Source organism: Phoca vitulina, unplaced genomic scaffold (assembly GCF_004348235.1).
Source record: "Phoca vitulina isolate PV1807 unplaced genomic scaffold, GSC_HSeal_1.0 scaffold22, whole genome shotgun sequence".
Taxonomy (NCBI): Eukaryota; Metazoa; Chordata; class Mammalia; order Carnivora; family Phocidae; genus Phoca; species Phoca vitulina.
The window spans coordinates 2,229,647-2,246,329 of NW_022589725.1; the positions used below are offsets into that span (position 1 = coordinate 2,229,647).

Consider the following 16,683-nt stretch of genomic DNA (forward strand, 5'->3'; position numbering starts at 1 on the left):
TGAGTGAAGGATTCCAGCTGCATCTCCTGAGGACCACAGGGCCCTGGGGGCCAGAAGTGATGCTGTCCAGTGGGGGTCCTCCATCATCTTCAGGCCCGCTGCTCTGTTTGGGCCACCGAGATGCTCTCTACGGATCTCAGGCCTGGACATGCAGAAGCCTCCAGCTGCAGTTCCCCCAATATCCTGCTACTGCGTGGCAGGCTGCAGGGAGAACTTCCCGGAGACTCATCTGTAAAACAGGACGGCATCGGTACCTACTCAGTACCACGGGAAAATTAAATGTGATAAAGTATGCAAAACACTTAACCCTGTGACTCCCTCCATAAATGCTTCCCAGTAAATGTTTGGGATGGTGACTGCAACTGCCTGAAGTAATACAGCTCTTAAGTGGGGAAGCCAGGATCAGTCCCCGTTGTGACTGATTTCGGAGTCTGTAACGTTTACAGGAGACCATACTACACTCCATGTGCAGAGCTGGAGTCTAGTGATGCGGGGAAATGTTTTCCCAGGCTGCTTCTAGCTCTGCTCCAGAATTTAAAAATTCGGTTTTTCTTTCCCTCCATGCCTTCCACAGGTAGTCTTGCTCACGGTGACTTCATGTCCAACGCCTGTTTCCTTTTTTGTCTTCCCAGGCCCATAAGCATTTCCTCATGGCAAACCACAACCTCTGATTCATCGGCCTCACAGAAAACGGTGTCTTCTCCTAGGGAGACATTCAGCCTTTGAAGGAATAAATTGTAGAGCCCTGACTTACACAGCAACCACCTCTTCAATGGGTAGGTAGGAAGACACACGAGATCTACCCTTGTTGGTTATTTCCATCCATCTTGGATGGACGGCCATTTTTCACGTTTGCCTGGATTCTGCTTAACTTGGGAGGTCCCCACCCATTCACATCTGAGCCTAAAAGAACGGTTCATTTCCCCCAGTTGTGTCAGGAATCCAACGAGTGGCTGGGGAAGGAAATTCAAACATTGTAAAACTCAAATGTTCTTGGGTGGAAGTGGCCAGGCCATCTTTTCTCTCTGAGGTGTGGGGAGATCTGGCTGCCACCTCTGTCACCCGTGGATCTCCTAAGGTGACCGAAATGACCCGCCCTGCCCTTGTTCTAATTCCTTCTCAGTCTGCTCTTTCTGTCCCAGCTCGGTGGTATTCTTCCCCGATATGCTCACCACCCCATCGGGCTGTTTCTCCAGCCCTCCTGGTTTCTGCCTCTCCATTCCCCTTCAGTCATTATTGCATATGGTGTGTGTTCTGTTCGAGGGAGTATTTCAAGTTAAGTTATAAAGACAACTGCAAAAGTCAGAACATGGGCTGAGACTCCTGGGGTGTGTTTATGACCTGGAAGGAAGCAGGGTGACATTGCTACTTACAGAGTCACGGTATCAGCTTGGGACAGATGGAGGAACTGAGTCACAGAGAGAGCCAGTGGCTGCCTTATCCATACAGGAATGAGCCACGAGAAACTGGCCTCCTGACTTCTGGATTCTGAAAGTGTTTTGGTTTTGGTTTTTGGTTTTGAGACTGAGAAAGATAATGAATTTTAGCGAAAGGCGAAGATGCTGTTTGGATCAGTATGGGGAGCTCGGGGTAGGGTTTTTGTTGTTTTTACCTCTGGTTGACCGGTGCTCTCCCGGGTCACACTTGAGCCATGCTGGGTGAGGAACAGACATTTCCTGTGCAAAAGGACTGCGCCTCTCACTTCCCCCATGAGCCCCTGCAGGGTTGGCTACCTAAGTTGTAGGGCCCAGGGCAACGTGAGCATGTGGGCCCTTTTTCAAAAGCAGGGAAAATGTGCCATTAAAGGCATTGAAATACCCCTAACGGACCAAAAACCCCACTTTCCCCTTTCTTCTGTGATTGGTCTTGGTAGTTTTTGTTTGTCATGTCATATTGTTGCCCCTCAGGGATTTGCATAGGAAGAGGGCAGAACCTCACAGGCGCCCTGGGTCCCTGCTGCACTAGCATGTCGGTGGGCAGGACCCACCAGCCACAAGGCCCCCTGCCCACTGGCTCCCCCGGTGCTAACAACAAAGAGCAAACTTCCAAGCACCGGTTGGAAGCCAGTAGCGAGGGGTGGCATATGGGATGATGTGGTCTCAGGGCAGTGGTGCAACTGGAGTTGAAGAAATGATGTTGGGAATGCAGAGGGAAGGGGCTTGGATTGGCCAGGGTTCTGTGGAGAGACAGAAGCAATATAATATATGCATATATTAACATGTATAATATTGCATACTATACACATAATATACATGATACTATTATATGATAGATAGATGATAGATAGATAGATAGAGGGGGGAAGAGAGAAAGAGAGAGAGAGAAGGAGACATTTCATTTCAAGGAATTGGCTTATGTAATCCTGAGGCCTGGCAAGTATGAAACCCCCAAGGCAGGCTAGAAATTCAAGAGCTCAGGTTGCAGTCTTGCCCCTGAACTCTGCAGAGCAGCAGGCTGGAGAGTCAGGCAAGCTTTCTAGGTTTCAGTCTTAGGGAATACTTTCTTCGGGAAACCTGTTTTTGCTCTTAAGGCCTTCAACTGATTGGATGGGGCCCACCCACTCTATGGAGAGGAATCTGCTGCACTCAAAGGCTACTGATTTAAAGGTTTAATCACATCTAAAAAACGCCTTCAGAGCGATACCTAGACTGGTGTTTGACCAAACAACAGGGCAAATTAATCACAACAAAGGTCTACATTGTTTTAATACAAACGTTATAAAGCCTTGGCGCTCCGAGTCACAACATGGCTGCCATCTTTCCTTCCCCCGGGAGATCTGAAACTAGTCACATCGGACCATAAGGAACATGAAGGGCTGGTTTCTGGACCCGTGGAGGAAGAAATGATGCCTGGACACAGAGGAAACTTCATGTGCTCTCACTGGACAACAAGCCAATACACCGGCACCCCCTCTCACTATTCCAAATTTTCCTGGATAAATCACTGTGCCTGTCATGGGCGTAGTGAATTTTGTAATATATATATTAATTATAATTATATATAACAAAATATAATTAAATATATAACTAAAATTAAAATTTAATTTATTATTAATTATATTAAAGTATAATTAAAATATATATTACAAATATATATTACAAATATATCTACTTAATTACTATTACACATTATAGATAATTAATTAATATTACAAATATATACATATTTAAGTTTTTTTTTTAATTTTTAAGTAATCTCTACACCCAACGTGGGGCTTGAACTCATAACCCCGAGATCAAGAGTTGCATGCTCCACCGACTGAGCCAGCCAGGCTCCCCTATAATATATTTTTTAATCACATTGTTTATATAGATAGAGGGCCCTCAAGAAATATTTGCCCGGGCCCCCAGGTGTCCTAGAAGCAGCTCTGTCCTGAAGGCTCAGTCGGGCATTTAATGGGGCAGAGCAGGAAAGGTCCAGGCCCAAGGTCAGGGGCTGTCGTTCAAGCCCACCAGCATCCTGTGTGCCCAGTGTACTGACTACAATGAGAACCATGTCTGCCCTTCTGAGTGGACTAGACCTGTGCTGAGTGCTTGCCAAAACCCCCCCACAGCAGCCATGTGATGTAGGAGAAACCAATACTACCCTGAGGAAACAGGCTCAGAGAGGTTCAGCGACTTTCTTCCAGCCCAGGGAACTCTGACCCAACATGTTTAGGTTCTTAATGACAGTGGTATTGACTCCATGTGTCTTCTTCACTGCAGCCTCAGGGCCCAGCACAGCACCTGGCAGGAAGTAAGAATTCATGAACTGAATGAATGAATTCGTAGTATTTAGGAGACGCAACAGAGGTTGTGTGACGCAGGCTCCGTGAATCAGTCTCAGGTTGAGATCCGGGGTTAGGAGGGGAAGTGTTCGCCACCAAACAGGTTCTGAGGATCAGCATGGGAGTAACTGGCTTTCGTAAAATCGCGGTCTGGCGCTGTGTAACTAAGTCCTTATGCAACTCTGGGCTTGTACCTGCTCCTGAGGGCCTCAATCCCTTGCTGCGAGCTGGAGGTTTGGTCTAGATCAGGAGTCAGCAAACGTTTTCTGTGAAGGACCAGAGAGTAAATATTTTAGGCTTTGCGGTAAGTTTAAGTCTCTGCTGTAACTACTCTGCCATTTGTAGTGGGGAAGTAGCCGCAGAAATACATACATGAATGAATGTATGGCTGTGTTCCAATAAAACTTTATTTAGAAAAACAGGCAGCTGCCTGGATTTGCTCAGGGGGCTGTAGTTGGCTGACCCCTGGTCTAGATGACCTCTGAGATCCCTTTTAATTGTAACAGTCTGTGATTTAAAGACTTAGAACCTATGGTACAAAGGACAGAAATGATCACACAATGTCATTATCCTCCTATGGCGCCCATGGCAGACATTGCTAATTGATCACAGGACTCCTTTCTGAGCGGAAAGGAGTTGGCTTTTATAATCAATCACAGATGGAGAATTCCAGCTGGAGCATTCCCCCTTTCACCCTTTAAGACGCAAACATTTATAAGACTCCAGACACTCTCTTGAGTGTGGCATTGAGGAAGATAGGAAGCAGCAGAGAGTGAGAAATGTGACAGATTCTCCCACTCTCATATCCCCATGCGAGAGGAATCAAATTCACCCCGGGGGCGGAAGTGAAAGCCCAAATCCAGGGTGTCTGAGCTGACGATGTTATTACCCATGGGTGGAAGTCAGACCCTCCATCTCTCTCTTACTTGCCCTACTGAGCTCGAGCTAGGAGCGGACACCTGGCGCTTACTAGTTACCCAGTGCGCACTAATTTTCTTCCTTTTCTTTTCCCACCAGAATGTAAACGTTGAGGGACTTCTGCACAGCGGGATCTGCTGACAGTTGACTGTTGGAGAATACTTTATGAATTAGTTCCCGTGGAGCCGTTGTTGCATGATAATGCCCGGATCTTTCGCGTCTATTTGAATTTCCACAAACCTTCACCTTGAGGAATGAATGGGGAAGTCCCAAGCATCTAGAAGTCACACGATGTAAGGGCTTGAGCTGAGCAGTTAGACAAGTTTGGGTTGAATTTTAGACACGATGATCACTGTCTTGATAATTAGAAGCAATCTCCGCAGATGGGGTAACACATGGAGTAAGTTTAATATATGGCAGCCATATATATATTCTTATCTTGGGAGCTCTGTAGGGGATTTTGGGGTAGGAAGCATCCCTCTGGCATCTCCAATTACACACTAATAGCTACATGTTGATTCTGGTGGCCTGGAAGCCCTTTGCACCTTTGTCTCAGATTCATTTCAATGTTCTTCAGTTGTAAGGGATAGAATTCATTTGTTCTTTGTCCAGCTCTTCCAGACCCTCAATCTCACAACTCTCTGAGAGGGGCTGATTTGTTAGTATCCTCCCATTGCACAGTTGGGAAAACTGAGCTCCAAAGAAATTTGCTGTGGGCAGAGTTCTTCTTCTGCACCTTTTAATTTGATAAGTGTTTTTAAAATTTAATTTAATTTTTAATTTTTTTAAAGTAACCTCTACACCTTTTGTGGGGCTTGAACTCACGACCCCAAGATCAGGAATTGCATGCTCCACTGACTGAGCCGGCCAGGCACCTCTATTTGACAATTGTTTAGTGAGCACTTTCCATGTATCAGGTATGGACTAGGCACTGGAGATAGAATGGTGTCAATATTTCAGGGAAATAAATATCTGTTAGTTGACTGATATGTCATCTGAACTTTTGAGAAGGAAATTGCATTGAGCAATCAGTAGAGAGTTTCACAGTTCCCGAGAGTCCAGGAATGTGAGAATTAAGAGGGCCTTGCACAAGGTCTTAGCTGAGAGTTCACGTCTGTGGTTTTAGCTCCACATCTACATAGCTTCTTTGCAGCTGGCCTCTTCTTGCCCTCTCCTTCCACCAGGCTAATGGGCTTGGGGCCTCCACGACATTCACGGTTCACATGGACACATGAGATAGCCTCCTTTTTTTTTTAAATTTAAATTCAATTTAATTAACATATGCTGTATTAATAGTTCCAGAGGTAGAATTTAGTGGTTCATCTTTTGCCTATAACACCCAGTGCTCATTACATCAAGTGCCCTCCTTAATGCTCATCACCCAGTTACCCCATCTCGCCACCCACCTCTCCTCCAGCAAACCTCAGTTTGTTTCCTAGAGTTAAGAATCTTTTATGGTTTGTCTCCTTCTCTGTTTTCATCTTATTTTATTTTTACTTCCCTTCCCCTATGTTCATCTGTTTTGTTTCTTAAATTCCACATATGAGTGAGATCATCTGATATTTGTCTTTCTCTGAATGACTTATTTCACTTAGCATAATACCCTCTAGTTCCAGTCATGGTTGCAAAAGGCAAGATTTCATTCTTTTTGATGGCTGAGTAATATTCCATTATATATATAGATATAGATATAGAAATAGATAAAGAAGATGTGGTATGTGTGTACATATATGTATATGTATATACAAACACACATACACACACACCACATCTTCTTTATCTATTCATCTGTCGATGGACATCTGGACTCTTTCCATGGTTTGGCTATTGTGGACATTGCTTCTATAAATATTGGGGTGCATGTGCCCCTTCAAATCACTATGTATCCTTTGAATAAATACCTAGTAATACAATTGCTGGGTCGTAGGGTAATTCTATTTTTAACTTTTTAAGAAACTTCCATACTGTCCTCCACAGTGCCTGCACCAGCTTGCATTACCCCCAACAGTATAAAAGTGTTCCCCTTTCTCCACATCCTCACCAACATCTGTTGTTTCCTGACTTGTTATTTTTAGCCATTCTGACTGGCGTGAGGTGGTATCTCATTGTGGTTTTGATTTGTATTTCCCTGATGCCTAGTGTATTGAGCATTTTTTCATGTGTCTATTGGCCATTTGTATGTCTTCTTTGGAGAAATGTCTGTTCATGTCTTCTGCCCATCTCTTGACTGGATTTTTTTGTTTTTTTGGGGTGCTAAGTTTGATAAATTCTTATTTATTTATTTATTTATTTGACAGAGAGAGAGATAGTGAGAGCAGGAACACAAGCAGGGGGAGTGGGGGAGGGAGAAGCAGGCTTCCCACCGAGCAGGGAGCCCGATGCGGGGCTTGATCCCAGGACTCTGGGATCATGACCTGAGCCAAAGGCAGATTATGGCTGAGCCACCCAGGCACCCCTGATAAGTTCTTTATAGATTTTTGGATACTAGCCCTTTATTGAGATGGCCTCCTTATCAGCCTGTGACATCTTCCAGGCCAGCCTCTTCCATTTCTTCCCTGGCGGTTACTGTTGGCCTCACAGTCTTGCCTGAGACAGGAAAGAGCTGCTATCTCTCTGGTATCAGCATTGCTGGTCTCACCTAGCTTCCTGTGCGTGCAATCACAGCTGGGAGGGGCCAAGGAAATTCTGTTGGGGCCACACCCATTAGCAAAAGTATAAATACCGAGATTTGCCGTCAACCTTCAGAGCTACACCTCCTATCATCATGCAGTCCAGCAGCCTCTTCCCTCTCATGCTTCTTGTCCTGGGAACCCTGGCACCTTGGACTGCAGAAGGTGTTGGAAATGGTCAGTTGAAGCCACCCTGGCACAATCTTGGCTGCAGAGCGGAGGTGGGGTCTCCTGGTGGAGTGAGGGTGTCTCCTTCTAGAGGCTCTGATCTCTCAGCTTAGTTTCAAGAGAACTCCCTCAGGGGGGGTTCATGTCCATCTGGGCTTCAAGGTCTCTGTGTGGGCTTCTGAGCATTGGGATGTGCCCTTTTACCAGAATCCAGTCAGCCCAGGCCCCACTCCCTCTGGTCTTAACTCTCTCTCTCCACCCTATCTGTGCATCTGCAGTCATCTGTCGCTGGCTCTCTCCTGTTCCCCATCTCTCTGTTTCTATCCTTCAGTCTCTGTGTCTCTGCCTCTGGCTCTAGCTCTCAACCTGTCCTGTTGTCTCTATTTACCTTTGTCTCTCTCCATCTCCCTTACCCCAGACTGCCTCTCTGCCTTTGTGGAGCCTTGTTTTCCCTGGGGTAGGAAACCTTAGCTGGGAGCCCTCTGCCCTTTTCCAGGATCTGCCCACGTGTGTCTTACTCAAGCCTGTCACTCTTGGTGGAGGTCAGATAAGCATTTCTTTCTGCACTTTGTGGACAGTCATCTGGGTGAGGGTCTCTGCTGGAGAGTGGTGCTTTGTCCAGGAGTCAGGATGGCTACTTAACACCCAGCTCCTTTCTTAACTCTTGACATTCTCTTCAACAGCATTGAAAGCTGGAGCCTGCCCTTCTATACGGTCTTCTCGGTGCTTTTTTGGATATGAGCAACCTGAGTGCCAGAGTGACTGGCAGTGTCCAGAGAGGCAGATCTGTTGCTCTGATGTTTGCGGCATCAGATGCCTGGACCCTGTTAAAGTCTTCAACCAAAGTGAGGAGGTGGAAGGGCTGATGGGGAGGGAGTGAGCCTGAGAATGCAGCACCTAGGGGGACAGCCCTGGGTGCTGGCCCTGCCAGGTCTCCTCCGTTCCAGGAATTGTTGGGTCAAATTTGTCAGCTGGCCAGGGAGTCACACTGCTCCAGACAGGAATTTACTCAGCCAGTCTGTCTTGGGCAGTGGTCACCTGGCCATTCAGGTAAAAGCAGTCAAATGGCAGCCAGCCAGCCAGTCAGTACTGGACAACTGGTCACCTGCGTGGACAGGGAGATATGAGAGGAGACCCAGATCCTGCCTTGAGGGGATACAGAGGCCCTGGGAAGGAAGAGGTGGTCATGGGGATGGAGAAGAAATGATTCTCCCTGCGAGGGCTGAGCTGGGGCTGGGTCCAGGAAGCAAAGGTGGTGCAGAAGGCACAAAGCCTCTGACCTGTGACTCTACTCTCACCAGTTAAAGTGAAGCCTGGCAGGTGTCCCGTGGTCACTGGCCAGTGTCTGATGCTCAACCCCCCCAACTACTGTGAGACCGACAACCAGTGTGTGAGTGACTTCAAGTGCTGTAGGGGCATGTGCGGGAAAGTCTGCGTGGCCCCTGAATAAGGTAAGGAGGGGCCTGGGCCCACCCATCTCCCTCCCACCAGTCCTCTCTATCCCAAGCCCCTGGCAGCCACGGCATATGAGCAGGGGGACTCCTGATCCCTCCCCCAAAACAGCTTCTGCCTAGCCCCCTTGTCCTTCAAGGGCACTGCTCCCCAGGCCCCAGGGCCAGGATTTCTGTAGGATCACTCATGGCTTTGATTCTCTTCCAACCCCTCTGGATGAAGACCCTGGGCATATGGCTCTCTGAGTCTCAGTTTCCTTATCTTTAAAATGGGCATAATGAAATTGAAAGTGCTTTGTAAAACACTGTGTGCACACTAAGTATTTCTTATTAAGATCATCTCTAGCATGTTATCTAGGGTCAAAGCCCAAAGGATCAATGGATTTTGAGGATAATCTAGCTCAATGCTCTGAGTTTAGAGTCCTACAGTAAATTGAGATTTGAACTCAGTCTCCTGATACCAAGACTTTTTCGACAATGCTACCACCTTGCTATTTTCTCTGTCTTGGGGGGTTTCTTGGGGGAAGAATGGGGAGATAATTTGGCTGGTTCCTGTATTGAAGCCCTGATCTGATTTTCTCTCATAGCCTGATTCCTGCCATTTGGAAGGGGCTCTGGATTCCTACTCTGTGGTCTGAGAATTCTGCTTTCTGCTCCCGGACTTGGAACAATGGGGCGGCACTCTATGGTCAAGACTTGGTTCTACCACCAATATCTCCATTGGGGAAAAGCTTGACACACAGTAGTCTTTCAGGAAATACTTGTTGATTGGTGAATAAATAAATGAGCAAATTTCTTTCTGTCCATCTGCTTCCATGGTTTGCTGGTGCTGTGAATTGAGTGGGAGGTGATGAGGGAGTATGTGGCTATGAGGCCTCCCTCCTATAGATACAGAGTGGAAGGAAGAGGATTTGGGGCCGTGATGAATCTACGTCATGAGTCTGAAATACTGGCTCTGCAATTTTGGACAAATGACCTTATCTCATACATCTTAATTTCTTGACTTGCAAAGTGGCACCATGTTTGGAGCATTGGGGTGTATAATGTGTATGAAATGAATAGCAATGTTGCTGGGCCACAGCAGGCTCAAAAAATGGTGGGTACTTGCCTTCTCTGGTGATTTTGAGCTTCTTACATTTCTTCTCTCTCCCAAGACACTATTTGTTCTATCTTAAAATAAATGTTGAGCAGAACCACATGCACTGATTATCGGTCCTGAGAGAGGACTCCAAACACGTCTGCCCATGGCATCTTGGTATCCGAGTCTCCAAGGAAAGCACAGTGCGGTGAAGCACTGGGTAAAACAATGCTTTACTTACATAGAAAAGGAACAGCAAGATCAGCTTCCACCTTGGGCCTCCATTTCCCATGGCCCACAAATCTCTCCCAGGAGCTGATGCAGCGCAATTTACCCCCACACACCCTTCTCAAGCCCCAGTAGGAGGTCCCATTCCCTCCTCATGGAGGACAGACACTGCAGTGGGGTTGGTCAGATGCCATATGGCACATACACCTACACAGAACAGAGGGGCATACAGTGAAGCTTGAAACGGGGGAAGGTACTCCCCCACACAGCCACAAACCTGGCACAGGCCTGTGAGCTCTTTATCTCTTGGTAAGTGAGTATTCCAGGTCCAAGGCCGTTCTTATGCGGCTGAGTGGGGGATGCATGCATGAGACTGCCTCTCCCCACAGTGAGAGGGATTGTCAGGGTGGGTCGCATTATGACCTGCTACTGGTCAGTCACCACACGAGGATGATATTGTTCTTTAGTCCATGGAGCAAAAAGAGTAACAAGAGCTGGACTCCCAGAGCTCAGAGCAAGCAGGGAACCGGGCTCCCCATTTCTCTGTGTTCTTTGGACTCCAAAGGAAGCCGAGAACTTGAGTGGATAGTGACACAGAAAAAGGACAAAACGCAACTGTAATTCAATCCTTTCCTGGAAACTCTCACTGATCTAAAAAAAACACTCCACACACTACATTCAACCAATGTTCCAGGAGCAGCAACAGGATATTTAAATTAACTGTTTGAGGGAAGGGGGAAAAGAGGGAGCGCCATTTTATTTATTTTGTGAGTGGGGTAGCTGCCCTCTGAGCTGCCTCCCAGTGATCCTCACTTCTTGGGATTCCTGCCCTTGTGTGGCCCCTCTGATGGTTTTGTGTGGTGGGTCTGTGTGACCAATAAACTATTGCAGAGTGAGAGGTAACTATGTCCTGATGAGTCAAGATGAGTAAAGGATGACACCTTCCATCTGGGGAGCACGTGCCCTCTCTCGATCACCTGCTCTGGCAGAACTCAGCTGCCGTGTCAGGAGGACACTCAGCCATCTGTGGGGTGTCCCATCGGGTGAGGAGACAATGGGTCCTGCCAACAGCCTGTGAGGAACTGCGCCCCACCAACAAACACGAGAGGGAACTTGGAGGCAGAGTTTCAGCCCCAGTCTAGGCTTGAAAGGACTGCAGTCCCAGCACACAGCTTGACTTTAATCTCGTGACAGACTGTGACCCAGAACCATCCCGTGAAGCTACTCCTGGCTTCCTGATCCTCGAACTGGGAGATGGTGTTTATGATTTTAAGGTGCTAAGTTTGGGGCCAATTTGTTATGCAGCAATAGACACCTATTACAACGAGGTCAGCAAAAATCTGCTACTGCAACCAAATATGGACAGTACAAGAAAAGATCATTGAAAGGCAAAGTCATTGTCTCTGAACAAAGATGGGAACATCCTAAATGAAATGTTAAAATTAGAATTCATGAAGGTTTAAAAAGCTTTCATAGAAGTTCAACATGATTTTTTTTTTAAGATTTTATTTATTTATTTGAGAGAAAGAGAGAGAGAGATTGAGAGAGAGAGAGAACACGAGCAGGGGAGGGGCAAAGGGAGAGGGAGAAGCAGGACCCCCGCTGAGCAGGGACCCCGATGTGGGGCTTGATCCCAGAACCCTGGGATCATGACCTGAACTGAAACCAGATGCTTAACCAACTGAGCCACCCAGGTGCCCCCAACACTAATTCTTTATTAAAATTAAGAATAGAAATGAAAGGATAGAAATTAATTTTTTAAAAAATCAGAAAATCTACCTGAAACTGTAGCAAAACCTACATTAAGTTGAATTTTCAGAGATATCATCACTAAAGTCAGAAACAGAATAAGGATCACTGCTATTTTTCAAGGATATATGAGACAGGGAGATGAGATTAGGGGATAAGGTATGTAAGAGTGGAAAGAAAGATACCAAATTGTCATTATTTGCAGTTAGTATCATTTCCTACATAACAACTGAACACATTCAGTAAAGTTGATGAGGTAACTTTCATCAGAGTTGCTGGGTATACACAATTTTACAACATTTCTACACATTATTCATAATGAATCAGAAATAATAGAAGGTAGAGATAATTAATCAAAGAAACAAATCCTACAATACACCCAGGAAGGAACCTAAAAATTATGCCAGACCTTTGTGGATTAAAGAAGAAACTTGTTGAAGGTCTAAAATAAGAACTGAATAAACAGAGAAATAATGTTTATGTTCGGAAAGACTCAGTAAGGTAAAGATTACAGCTCATTAAAAAATCATTTATAAATTCAATGAAACTGTAGTAAAAACCCCAACATGATTTTTTTTAAAACAACTTGACAAAGTGATCCTTTAGTTAATATATTAGTAGAAATGTTGCAAAAAAACCAAGAACATTTTTTTAAAAGTACAATAGGAGTTATCCAGACCAAGTATCAAAGTGTTGATTATATTAATTATTAATTATAATAATTAATGGAATATGATGTTGGTACAAGAATAAACAAATAGTCTAATGGAACAGCACAGAATGTCTGAAAGGAAATCTGTACGTTTGTGGAAATTTGTTATACAACAAGGAGGAGTTTTTTTTTTAAAGATTTTATTTGTTTATTTGAGAGAGAGAGAAAAAGCATGAGCTGGGGAGGGGTAGAGGGAGAGGGAGAAGCAGACTCCCCCGCCAGCAGGAAGCCTGACACAGGTGGGACTCGATCCCAGGACCCTCAGATCATGACCTGAGCCGAAGTCAGACGCTAAACCAACTGAGCCACCCAGGTGCCCCAGTAACGAGGAATTTTTTATAATTGTTTAGGACAAAACTCAAACCAATAATGAAAGCAATTGGCTTTTTTTTTTTAAAGTTCACACTAACAACTTTTACTGAGTTTAATAGTAATTGTTAACATAAGGTTCTCCTGACATTCTTTTTCTTTCTTCTTTCTTTGTTTCTTTGTTTCTTCTTTCTTTCTCTCATTCATTCCTTTATGATGAGGAATTGGCTTGCGCAGTTATGGAGGCTAAGTCCCATAATCTGCTGTCTGTAAATTGGAGACTCAGAAAAGTCTGTGGCGCAATACAGTTCCCGTCTGAAGGTTTAAGAACCAGGGGAGCTGATGGTGTAAATTCCAATCCAAGGGCAGGAGAAAATGAGGTGAGATGTTCCATCTCAAACAATGAAGCAGGAAAAAGGGTGGGGATTCCTTCTTCCTCCCCTTTTGTTCTATTTAGGTCCCCAGGGCATTGGATGAGGACTACGCACCCTGGGGAGGGTATTCTATTTGACTGAGTCCACAGATTCAAGTGCTAATCTCATCTGGAAACATCCTCACAGACACACCCAGATATAAATGTTTAATCTGGGCATTTTGTGGCCTGTCCAGTTGACACAGAAATTATCCACCACAGGCCCAGCCCATGTTAACTTGGCACTGGTATGCATCTCCTTAAACCATACTTACCCTCCAAAGAAAGACAATAACAAGGTCATAATTCTGCCAAACATGGTAGTTATTCTTCGTACAACCAAAAACACACTAACTCTTCCCAAAAGAGGAGGTAAAGTCCTTGAGTAATGTTTGATCTCCTCCTTGATATCTAGTAACTTAAATACTATAATGTAAAATTAACAAATACTATGATATAAAGTCTACACAGCTTCTGGTGCATGATAAGGCAATAAGAGAGACAGAAGAAAGAACACACACAAATGTATTCAGAGCAACACAAGGAGGAAATGTCATAGCAATTACAGTCCTCATTTCTGTAGCTGGTCATGTGGTTGTAGCTGGTTGTTTCTTTCTACCCTCTTCCACTATCCATTCTATATTCTTTTGCCTTCAGCAAGCACCTCAGCTGGTTGTAGTTCTCCATCACCTGATAGGGTGACCCAAACCTTCGTTCCTGAAGGGTCTGGGCCATTAGTAGCCTTGCTTGGATTGGGTTGTTGTACTTTTCTTTTTTTCTTTTAAATTATTTTAAAGATTTTTATTTATTTTTTAACACAGAGAGAGGGACAGTGAGAGAGGGAACACAAGCAGGGGGAGTGGGAGAGGGAGAAGCAGGCTTCCCTGCCGAGCAAGGAACCCGATGTGGGGCTTGATCCCAGGACCCTGGGATCATGACCTGAGCCGAAGGCAGACACTAAACAGCTGAGCCACCCAGGCGCCCCTGGTTGTTGTACTTTTCTAATGACCTTAGTTACACAACATGACAGTATTAGGAGGTGCCCTAAGGGAGCTCCTGTATTCCAGACATACTCTTCCTCACTTCCCTTGTGGTAGAGTTCTCCAATTTCCCCTTGGAAATCAAGATCAGTCACCCTGGCCAACACCATAACTCTCTTCTTTGCTGATTTAGAAGCACGAGGAGCCCAAAGTGGCCAGGTGGCAGTCTTAACTTCCAGTTCAATGGAATCATTGTTGTGTCTCCTAGTGGAAATGTTTCTCCCTCTGGAACTAACACCTCTAGGCCAACAGCACACAGAATCATGGGAACAGGAAGCAAAAATTTTGCTAATGGGTGACTAGGGGTGATCGTGAGTAGTACCACCTCCATTTCCACCTCTTGATTCCTGAGCCTCTGAGTCCTGGCTATGGGAGAAGCAGCATTATATATTAGAAACTGATTGAGAGCCTCATACAGCCTTCTGGCGAACCCAGCAAAGTGCTGCCACCTAGCTGGCACTATGGCGGAGTCTTCCAAAATTCCACTGTTCTGTGAAGCCAACAGCTACAGGGTGGGGAACATGGTAAGACCAGTGAATTCCATGAGCCCGTGTCCATTGCAACACTTCTTTGCTATTGCTTCCTTGATCAGAAGCAAGGAATACCTTGATGGTGGAGAAGGCAGTCTGTTAGTATGTGGGTGGTAGTTTGGGCAGAAGCATCACACGCAGGCAAGTCAAATCCATATCCAGAATAAGTGTCTATTCCAGTAAGAATAAAATGCTGCTCTTCCCATGATGAAAGTGGTCCAATGTCATCAACTTGCCACCAGGTAGCGGACTGATCACGCCGGGGAATGGCTCTGTATTAGGGATCAGTGTTGGTCTCTGCTGCCGGCCGACTGGGCGCTCAGCAGTGGCCATAGCCAGGTCAGCCTTGGTGAATGGAGTCCATGCTCCTGAGCCCATGCTTAACCTCCATCCCTGCCCCGCGGCCACTTTGTTCACGAGCCCACAGGGCAATGCCAGGGTAAGTGAGGAAAGAGGCTGATTAGTATCCACAAAGCAGATCATGCTATTCATTTGATTATTAAAATCTTCCTGCTGAGGTCACCCTTTGGTGAGCAGTCACATAGGACACAAATATCTTCACATTTTTTTTGCCCGTTCAGAGAGGTGTATCCATATATCTCTTCTCCAGATTTCTTTGTCACCGATTTTCTAATCATGTTCCTTCCAACTCCAAATTCCCCTTTCATGGTGAATTTTCTGAATTCCAAGTCACCCGTACTCAGAGACTCTAGCAGCTGTCGGATAAGGTGGCTACCTGATCATCGATGTTTCTGTTCAGCCAGATGACCAGCTCTTTCAGGGCATCTGTAGCCAGAAGACAATGAAGTTCTCCCCTGCTGACCACCCTATGCCTCCATGGGGAACGTCTCCCACCTGGGATAATCCTACACTGGGATGGTGGTGGGAGTTCCATGGTGGATCTGTGGAGTAGTAAGTGAGGCAGACACCAAGAGGCCACATGGTGTGGACCCCAAGCAGGTGTTATCAAATGCCTAAAGGCAGAAGTAAAACAAACAAACAAAAATCCACAGCAAATGGTCAACAAGACGCATGAATCTTCCATCCTCTTACCATCCGCTCGGACTGGTGGCAGCTGAATGCCACATGGGTCTGACCTCAGGAGAGGGACTTGTCAGCAAACATTAGAAAGCTACATCCTACCAAGGTTTGGTGAGAACGTGGGGAAATAGGAATGGTTATGCATGACTTGTGGGGACATAGATCATGCAGCCATTTTGGAAACAGTCTGGCTGTCCACAGTCAAACCATATTTTATACAGTTACATCAGAGAATTTTGAGAATTGAAATCATTTGAAGTATGTTCTCTGATGGAAACACAACTGTGATAGAAATAAATAACAAAAAGACAGCCAAAGGCCCATATGTTTGGAAATTTAAAAAATGTACTCAACACAACCTGTGGGTCAAAGAAGAAATGAAAATGAAATTGAGAAAATATTTTGAACTAAATGATTATGACTAAACTATGTATCATAACTAACAGGATGTACCTAAAGCAGAACTTAAATGGAAATGTATATTTTACATGCAAATATTAGTAAAGAAGAAAAGGTAAAATTCAATAGCAAAGCAGCCATCTCAAGCATTTCCAAAAATAACAGCAAAAGAAACCATAAAACATAAGGTAAGAAATGATAAAGAGCAGAAAA

General features: G+C 45.3%; 1 protein-coding gene across 1 annotated transcript; it reads left to right on the top strand.

Annotated features, from left to right (window-relative positions):
* The first annotated feature begins 7,430 nt into the window (after window positions 1–7,430).
* On the top strand, window positions 7,431–9,776 carry SLPI (secretory leukocyte peptidase inhibitor). The gene is made up of 4 exons (XM_032419982.1): window positions 7,431–7,530; window positions 8,205–8,366; window positions 8,823–8,972; window positions 9,560–9,776. Exons 1-3 carry the CDS (start codon window positions 7,449–7,451, stop codon window positions 8,969–8,971), a joined length of 393 nt encoding a protein of 130 aa, XP_032275873.1. The 5' UTR covers window positions 7,431–7,448; the 3' UTR covers window position 8,972; window positions 9,560–9,776.
* Window positions 9,777–16,683: the final 6,907 nt, after the last annotated feature.